Source organism: Lepeophtheirus salmonis, chromosome 2 (assembly GCF_016086655.4).
Source record: "Lepeophtheirus salmonis chromosome 2, UVic_Lsal_1.4, whole genome shotgun sequence".
NCBI classification, from domain to species: Eukaryota; Metazoa; Arthropoda; class Copepoda; order Siphonostomatoida; family Caligidae; genus Lepeophtheirus; species Lepeophtheirus salmonis.
In genome coordinates this window covers 17,069,091-17,078,672 of record NC_052132.2, presented here as the reverse complement: position 1 = coordinate 17,078,672, position 9,582 = coordinate 17,069,091, and the positions used below count along the sequence as shown (strand labels likewise).

The 9,582-nt window shown below is 30.4% G+C and overlaps 1 protein-coding gene across 1 annotated transcript; it reads right to left on the bottom strand.

Annotated features, from left to right (window-relative positions):
• Nucleotides 1-104: 104 nt before the first annotated feature.
• Nucleotides 105-9,003, bottom strand: LOC121132338 (uncharacterized). Its single transcript, XM_040727725.2, has 9 exons — nucleotides 8,651-9,003; nucleotides 8,199-8,328; nucleotides 3,562-3,923; nucleotides 3,333-3,467; nucleotides 1,540-3,279; nucleotides 793-954; nucleotides 575-715; nucleotides 378-515; nucleotides 105-324 (listed from the first exon to the last, which is right to left on the bottom strand). The coding sequence occupies exons 1-9, from the start codon at nucleotides 8,997-8,999 to the stop codon at nucleotides 269-271; spliced, it is 3,213 nt and encodes a 1,070-aa protein (XP_040583659.2). The 5' UTR covers nucleotides 9,000-9,003; the 3' UTR covers nucleotides 105-268.
• Nucleotides 9,004-9,582: the final 579 nt, after the last annotated feature.

Here is a 9,582-nt window from a genome sequence, read left to right as displayed (position 1 = left end):
ATCATCCTAACTACCTTCCCTTTTTCTAAAAAGCTCATTCTTTAACTCCTCTAAAAATTATCCCAAATAACCAACCAAAAAATAAAAATTATACTCCGAGTAAATGAAAGAGAAATTCTTCTATTTGTCATACCATAAAAAACTTTACATGCAATTATGTATCTCAAAAATTAAGCAAATAAATACATAAATAAAAACTAATAGGTTTCGTGAAATTATTTCAAAATATGTATTCCGAAAATAACGACCATGTAATAATGAGTGCAAATCAAGAAGGAGATTTCCCCGCTGATTCAGCCTGTGTGGATTCTTCCATGAGTTTTCCTATGGTATACATATTAAATATCTTAGAATGAATAAAATTAGACGTAGCTTACTTATACTATCAATAAATTTTTGGTTCTCCATTACATGTTGTATCACATATGTAAAATTAGCATCCATTGCTTCCTTGAAATTACAAATCAAGGGTGCGATATTTTCTCTTGATTTGACTTCGTTTTCATGAAGATCATCTAAAATATGACATAATTGAATGGGAATGAAGTAACATGAATCTAAAAAGTTGTTTTACCCATGCGTTTATCCAGTTTCTGGATTGAGTTCTCGGATAATGATATCTTTTCTTGAGATAGTTGAAGATCATTCTCAAATGAGTATTTATTGGTATCAATTTTGTCCATTACTTTCTCATGATATTGCTCAAGTTTCTTATCTTTAAGAATCATATGTAATTAGAGTGTATATAAATAGTACATACAGTTACCTCACAAAAATTATAGGAATACTTACCAATCCTTTCAACGTCTTTAATTAATTTGTCTCGAATTTTCTTAGATGTCACCAATCCGTCTATTCTTTTCTTCACGGATAGAAAATCATTCGCATATTTATCTTCCAATGCGTTTACACCTTTAGATGAAGTCTGTATAGATGATTTAAATTGAGCTAGATCTAAATTAATAAATACAATATTGAGTTTATTAGTAATATATATATATGTATATATGTATATAGGGGCGTCCGCTGGACTATATTTGAGAGGCGAGGCTTGGTTTTTGGAATTTTTTTTTAAATATTAAATTTTTGGAAACAAATTTGAAACAAAACCACGGCTATTCACAAAAAATTAAATTTTTTGGAAAAAAAATTCAAAAATTAAATCTCAAATATTAAATATTTTTTTGAAATTCCCATCTTTATACAAAAAAATTAAATTTGTAGGAAATAAATTTCAAATATTCATTTTTTTTTTAATTTCAAAAATCCACGGATTTTCACAAAAAATTTCAAAAATTAAATTTTAATTTTAAATTTTTTTGGAAAAAATTTCAATAATCAATAGTTATTCACAAAAAATAAAATTTTTTGGAAATAGAAATTGAAAAACTAAATTAAAAATCAAATAGTAGATTTTTTGAAAAAAAAAAATATATATATAATTTTCTAGTAAAAAGCAAAAATTCCTTAATTGGGGTGGGACCAAGCCACTCCAGCCCACCCCTGACATAAAATGAATATAATATCAATTAGTCTTACCTTCTTTAAAACTATTAAACGAATTTGTTTGATCCAAATCCCTCTCGAAACATTCTTCCACTTTTCTAGAAAGATGCTCAAATTTATCTTTAGATTCATTAATGCCACTTATTTTCATTTTAAGTTCATTAATTGTGTTGGAATCAACAGATACATCTAATCGAATGTCCTTAATATCTTCCTCTGTCCTATAAATTGTTGCGTTAATATCCTCACAAAAAGTATTGATATCTTTTTGTTTCTTATCTAATAGAGTGTATTTGGATTTTTCCGAAAGTTTAAAATCATCAAAGTCAGCTTTTATCCCAGAGAATTGCTCTGATGCACTTTTTATATCATTAATAAGGTTTTTTTGAATATCTTTGAGATCTTTTTTGGAAACAAAAGTAGTACCACTAAGGGCTTCACTCACTTTATTCTTCATTATTTGATTTTCATTATCAATTTCCTTGATTTTTTGGTTGTGTTTATTGATGTCTTGCTCGGTTGATTTCATAAAACTATGAATCATTTTTTGTAAGCAAACTGAGTTTTCTTGAAGGGAGGCTTCAAAATCAATTGCTACTTCTTTTTTAACAGAAATGGAATCGTCTTTTACTTTATTCAAGCCTAGAGTAAATTCCTGATGGAACGTATCTAATTTTTTGTTCCACTTATTCATATCCCCTAAACAGGATGTTATTTTATGGTTCATGGTTTCAATATCCTTATTAAATGGTTTAAAACTTGAATTGATATGTAGCTTTTCATCTTCCAAATGCTTGATTATGTCCTTGCCCATATCAGAAACTTCGTTTCTACAGCAATTGAGTTCTTTCTTGCAGAAATTGATTTCCTTTTTTAAAGAATCTGAGCAAAATTCCACTTTGCTTCTAACTTGTTCAGCTAAATTATCTTTATTTGATGACAATTCTTTTTCAATTTTCTCCTGAGATTTCAAAGTTTTTCCTAAAGAAGTCTCTAATTTAGAGATATTTAACTTTTCTTCCTTTCTCTCCTCTTCAAAAACGTTTTTCACGGATTCCAAGTTGGAACTAAGTTCTTTTCCTTTTGTTTGGCAATCCTTAATTTCCTTAACAATACCATTTACTTGATTTTGTAATTTGTTCACGCTGTTTAAGAGCAAATCATCTCCTTTTTTTAGCTCATCCATCTTTTTTTGTGCATTCTCTAACTCTGAGGCCTTTTTTAAAGATAATTCCGTACAGTTTTTAATTTCTTTTGCCATAGTTGTAGAACTTTGCTCTAATGATATGATGTTTTTAGTATTTTCTTCGTCCTGCTTAATAATTTTTCCCATATTCTCTCGTAGTTCCACCGTTTCCTTCCTTGTATTCTCAATTAAGTTTTCAAATCTATTCTTGTCAATGTATCCCTCCGTCTTAGAAACTACACATTCAATACCTTCACGCAATACTTTAATTTGATCATCATATACATTTTCACAATTTTTTAATTCGTTAAATAAATCAGATTTAAGAGAATCATACTTTTTTTCAAATTCTTTATGTAGAGCGTCGATTCTAACATCATGCTCTGCACTTGATACTTGTTTGTCTATGGTTGATTCACAATCCTTTAGTCTTATTGTAAGGTTAGGTAGATCATTGCTTATCAAACGACCAATAGTTAGTTCCATTTTCGTTATAGCTTCTTTATTGTTGTCATATGAAGGTTTGAATTTTTGTTCTGATCCCACTTTTTTGGATAGGTGCATTTTTATTTGTTCGTTGCAATTCCCTGATTAAAACTCTATTAATTTTATCTAGTACATTATTTTTTAAGGTGTATACCTATTTGCTCTTGTAAAGTTCCTAATTGCCCTTGAAATCCAATAACATTTTTATCAGTTCTCAATATATTATCTGATAGTATTTGAGTTTGATTTTTTAATTTATAAATATCTTCTGATACTTCAGATCCGATTCCTAAAAAACGATAAAAGGAAATCAAATTACTTTATAACTGGTCCAAATTTCATATCAACAGTTGAACAATCTAAAAAATAATAATTATATCTACCTATATTTCCATTCGGACAATGTGAAACTTTTTCAGCAATGGAGCTTAACTCTGTTTTTGTTTCAATTATTTCTTTTTTAAGTTGCTTATGAGTATTTTCCCAGATGCTTATTAGATTGGACTCTGAATCAGAGCAGTGATTTCCAAAGTCAGATTTTAATATTTTGTTTTCAAGTTTAGCGATAGCACTAAGTGCTCCCAGGCACAATTTGGTCATCCTAGCCAAAGTTTTCTTTTGATCTGAAATGCAGACATCATGGTCCAAAAGAATTTTACTTATTTGATCAAGACTTTTTGAATCCTGAGCTGCAGATGTCCTCTCCGGAGTATTTGATTGTTTTCGCCTAATTGGAGGCCTTGGACTAAAAGTATAATGGTTGTCATTGATGAATTACTATCAATTTATTGTTTTAACAATCATTTTAAAATAAAGAATGCATTATTTTTGCTTTAATAATAATCAATTAAACCCAAGATCATACAATATATATTGTCTTTAACAGATCATTAATTTTTACGATACCCAGACAAAAAAATATCCAAGATACAAAAGATTAAGTCAACCCTGATAGTTTTTAGGTCTGAAGTCTTGAATCAAAATTCTCACATCAAATCAATTTTCTAACATCATTATTAAACTTTGCAATCAACTCCTAAAATTTTAGTTTATAATGATCTATTAATCATTTATTATTAGTAATTCATGTATAAGTAAATTTATTTTTGGTTAAGAAATAATTCAAAATGGGAAAGGAATATATTTATCGTAATAAACTCCATGCTGAAATACAATTCGTAATAAAAAGTTATAACAAAGTTATTTTGTGACTACAAGAGATAGAATAGGATCAGAAACAAAATATTCATTGCATATTAAAATTCTAAATTATTTCAGCTTTAATCAAAATTTTCTTTCAAGAACTTCTCTATAATAGTTGTCAAATCCTTGTACATATGGGCTCCAATAAAAAAAAGTTATTTTCTAATTTCAAATTCTAAATTCAATTTTCATTCGTTTCTCAATTGTCTTCTTTATTATTTTGGACATATCCACAACGTTAAACTATTGAAAAAAATCAATTTAGAAGAAAATTCTCTCAAAATTTAAAAAAAGATTGTTTGTTCTAATAAAAGAGTCATTTTTACAAAACGCAAAATTTGGAAGAATAAACAATCTTTCTACTAAATTGATTTTCTTTTTTCATATTTTTAGTAGGGGAGAATCGCGGAAGACACAAAAAGACGTTTAATAATTGTATGTGTCAAAAACAAACTCACAATGTGAACTGAAAATGTCTGATATTGTCAACATACGTTGTGGATAGTGTTGGATCAGACCTATGAATAATCGCCTATCAGTCTTTTCCCCCTGCCCTTTTTATTCCTTTTTTTTTTATCCGTCCGATCTTTTTTACCATTCAAAAGTCATAAGGGCTGATACATCCCCCATCGGTCTTTTAGTCCTACGGTCCTAGCTATCTCTTTTTTTTTCGCTCATAGCTAAGATAAGAACTAGAAAAATAAGTGAAAATAGCTAGAACGTATAATAATACGTTCTAGCCACACTTCTCTACCAGGTATCTTGTCTCTTTGAAAGAGGTGATAAATTATGATATAACTTCAGCTACTCCAATGACGTAGTAACTACTAAATGACTCAAGGGAAAGAGCGGTCCAGGGAAAATAAACAAATGAAATCAAAATACAAGGAAGACTATGATCCCAACACCGAACTATAATATCGTGTTATTGTTGTGACGTAGTCGCCCTTATTAATCTCTTTTCACTAGGGGAAGATGGCCTGTTCAAAATGGCTACATGTCTGGTGGAACATGTAGCAGTTTCTAATTTTAAGCAAATCAGAATTGAGAACTACTAAATCCTACCTTCCTTGCCTTGAGTATCCATTCTTTGCCTAGAGACCTTTAATAACTACGTATTTTCAGCTGTTGTAGTTTCTATAAAAGACCGATAAGAGCCTGTCCTAGGACTGACAAACTTTATTTGGATCCGACTGAGAAGACTGCAGCCTTTTTATTTTTTTAGACTGATCCAACACTAGTTGTGGCTAGTGTTGTCTTGGTTCTTATTAGTCCGGTCCATTCTAGTCATAGAACCGGTCCTTAACTGTCTGTCCTTGGATTTTTCTTTAAAATTGTCAGTGGTTTATTAAGTCAAGTAACATGTATGTATAGAGCGTTTTCACTGACGTCATAAATTGCAACATAATCGAAGGAGACCCCATCTTGGGGCCTCAAAGTTGATATTTTAACTACATAAATTATTTTATTTAGTCTTGATAAAACTTCATCAAATGTCTTTATCAATTAAAAAAGACTTAACACCTGCATTGGATCATACTTGATACCAATGATAAACAGTGATATTTGATTTAAATAAAAGTGATATCTACTAAAAATCCCTAAAAATGGTTGGGTTTAAACATTTCTTTTTTGGATCGATTAGGAAAGAGAAAAGTAGGATAATTAAAAACAAAACATTGCTATTTCTATTTTAATAGTTAATTTTTATATACAACACGGAAATAACTTTGTATAACGCTGTAATAACATATTTTTAATACATATTATAACCAGATATATAATAAAACTACGTAATAGAGGAATAAAATTTTTATAGACTATCAGGTTTAAGTCCTTTTATTTGTTGGTGCCATTTGGACATCCACTATTTTCCTTAATATTAATGCAAAAATGGTTTCCTCATTATAAAACTTGGTTGTTAAGTGGCCAAAATGGCTGACATAAAAATTGCGACGTTACTTGGAAACATTCAACTATAGGCATTGCACAATGCACATATATTGCAAAAAAAATATTCTTTTTTTCATATTAATGCAAAATAATACGAACATATTATATTTTTAAATAGTTAAATAATTTATTCTGTTATATACCGGGCGGTCTATAGAAATCTGAGGACTTACTAATTCAATAAGTAATGAATGTTGAGCGATGAAAATGAATTCATATTTCAATATATTAAAGCATTACAATTAGTTACATAACAAAACAAATCTGAGCTCTCTAGCTAACGTACAAGCCGAAAAAATGACAATTGAGCGTGATCGACGAATTTCCGATGACACACTCGAAGAAGTCGGGAGTCTCAAGGATCATCGTCTACGCTGTCAGTAAGTCCGAAAGATTGAAGATGAAAAATTAATCTATTAAAAAGGCCAAACAGGATTTGGAGGAGTTAAAGAAAACATCCCAGGCAAATCTCCTCAAGTCCATGAAGGCCCGCGCAAGATATCTCTATATTTCAACCAGACTGCCCACAAAAGCTATCAAAAAAGTGAGTTGAAAGAGCCTTGTGAGGGCGAAGAGGCCACTTTTGACACAAGTAATGAAATAACCCCATCTCTTCCGATGCAAGCCTCTTTTGAAATCTTTTTTGACACTTTAGACCCACAGCCCAGATACCAACCCCTCTCGACCACAACATTTGAATGCATGTCAAAGGGAAGGCCTGTAGTGTCTGTCATCCAAACACAGTGACCCTCAATACCACCGTCAGCCATCACTGGGATGCCATAACAAAGGACTACATCTGCAGCGGGTGCTAGGACTTCTGCCGCCCCTGGATGCCATCATGGTTGCTAAGGGTGGATACATTAATGATTCAGATAGTTTCGACATCATCTATTTATAGTATTAATTTTGTTGAAATCCGATTCTTAATTAATAAATTATATCTTGTTGAAGTTTAAAATTCAAAAGTGTTCAGATTTTAATGGACCACTTGGAAAAGGAATAATATAAAAATGGAAAAACGGATCGATTTTACCTTCTTTAAAGATCAAAAAGTAGGATTGGACTGGACCGCGGTCCTCAATAATGAACGACACATCACTAATTGTGGACAAGTCTACCAACATAATAAAAAAATCATTTGTGAATCTAATTAGAATTGAATATGAAATTAGACAACAACGCCTTCATTTTTATCAGAATAATACATTCATATTTATATTTACAATAAATGTTGGATCAGTCCAAGGACTGATAGACTACCACCACCTGGAAGCCATAATTGCCGCTAAGGGCGGCTACATTAATGATTAAGGGAGCTCAGTCATACATTTATTTATTGTACTATTTTTTTTTTGAAATTCCATTATTAACTAATAAATTACATCTTGTTGAAGTAAAAAATTCAAAGTTTTCAGATTTGAATGGACCACTCGGTATAGGACTTCATTATTAAAAAAAATGACACATTAAAAGAGTTAATATTTTAAAACTATACAAATGTTGCTAATTTTTTTTTTGTATATTTATTAAGCTATCAAGGTTTCTTGATAGTATATAAAATGTGGTGTTTTGTAGGCTATAAAGACATACATTTAAGGCCATTAATATTATTCTCATGTTTTTCGAGTTAATATCAATCAGGAATACACTATATCAATCCAAGGGCAAACATTTGATGACTAGTGTTATCAAAGGGTATTCTTTCGGATCTTATTATATAGAAATTGAAAATATCCACTATCCAGCCAAATATAACATATTTAAATGAGGTACACAAACGCTTGATGGAAAGAAAGGGTTTAATATAACAACCCTTAATACATGACTTTTAGGCAATATAAGATAAATAGAAAAGTCTTACCTCGAAGGAACTCGATTGATACCACTTGTGGACTCATTTATTTTTTGTCGTAGCTCGGCAACTTCACTCCTCAACTGTGCAATTTCACTATTTTCTTCTAGGCTTAGAGAGTACATCTGAGATTTTTTTTCTGGGGAATTATGAAAGGTCAGTTATAAATAAAATCAATTGCTTCAGAGATAAAGGATAATAAAAGAATTACTTATTCTTTACTTGAAAAATGAGTAGGAGAATAGTTTTAACTCACGAAAGTATTCACTTTTATTATTGAAAAATATATGAGAGTTTCATGGAAAATCAAAGTATGAACTGCACAAAACACATGTGAGTACATTTTTCAAACTAAAACTTTAGGGAGTATTTACATAGGTATGCAAGAAAAAAGAAAGACGCTCAAGTAAGGTCTGACATTGAAAAACGAACAAAATTTATATTAATTAAGTCTAACATACGATCCGCCTTCTTAAAGGGTGTTATTGGAATCTGCTGTTTTATTCGGAGCTTCGTCAAATAGTAGGCCCGCAACTCTGCTGTGAGTCTTTCTAACCGCTGCACTTTTTTCATTTCTTCGATCATGGACTCAATGGCAAATCCGTTTTTTCCATGGGATTTGTAGTAATAGTACGTATTGAGGACCTCCTTAAACACTTCTCCAACATTGTTTCCATTTATAAATTTATTTGGACTCAGAGAATCAACTTCTAGCCTTCGGGATAGTTCTTTGATATCCTCAAGGTTCAAAACGTGGAGTTTCGTTCGAGAACTTAAATAGTCTACAACTTCATTCCACTCCATTGTCATAAAAAAATAAGAAATATTTAAAATTGTTCATTGAGTTATGGATAAATTTTAAAAAGCTCACTTGTGTGAAAGGTCAGGGGCTTACGTCACGGGGAAGGGAAGGGGAAAGAGGTGGACAAAGCGTTTATACTATTATAGTTCCTTGCATAGGCGTGGGAGGGTCAAACGGATTTTTTAAGCAGTTTCGAAAGCTAATCATTTGTCTTCACACTAGTGGAAAAATAAACATAAATAACATTTTTGTTTTGATATGGTCAATAACGTCAAATTAGATTGCATATGTACACGACTATTTGAGTCATGATTTTAAATATAAAAGTTATATTGTTATACAAATGAACTCTAAGTCTGTTATTTCATTAATTTACATCAATGTCAAATGTTGTTTTTCAATTTCATATCCCTTTTTTTCAAAATTATAAATTAAACTAAATAAATTAACTGCAAAAGTTGTCATCACCCTTTGTTCCCCATGTCAAATAGGATGAGTATTCATAATTATGTATGAATTTCAAGATATATTGCTTTTGAATAATATATACTTTGACCAATTCACAATATCTTAATTTTCCTTTTCAAATCA

What these genes read in the sequence shown, in the direction of transcription:
- LOC121132338 (XM_040727725.2), bottom strand. Translation starts at nt 8,999, where the DNA reads ATGACAATGGAGTGGAATGAAGTTGTAGACTATTTAAGTTCTCGAACG. An exon ending in TTGTCCGAATGGAAATATAG is followed by an intron (nt 3,468 to 3,561) that starts GTAGATATAATT and finishes ATCGTTTTTTAG; the next exon opens with GAATCGGATCTGAAGTATCA. An exon ending in GAAACTGGATAAACGCATGG is followed by an intron (nt 516 to 574) that starts GTAAAACAACTT and finishes GTCATATTTTAG; the next exon opens with ATGATCTTCATGAAAACGAA.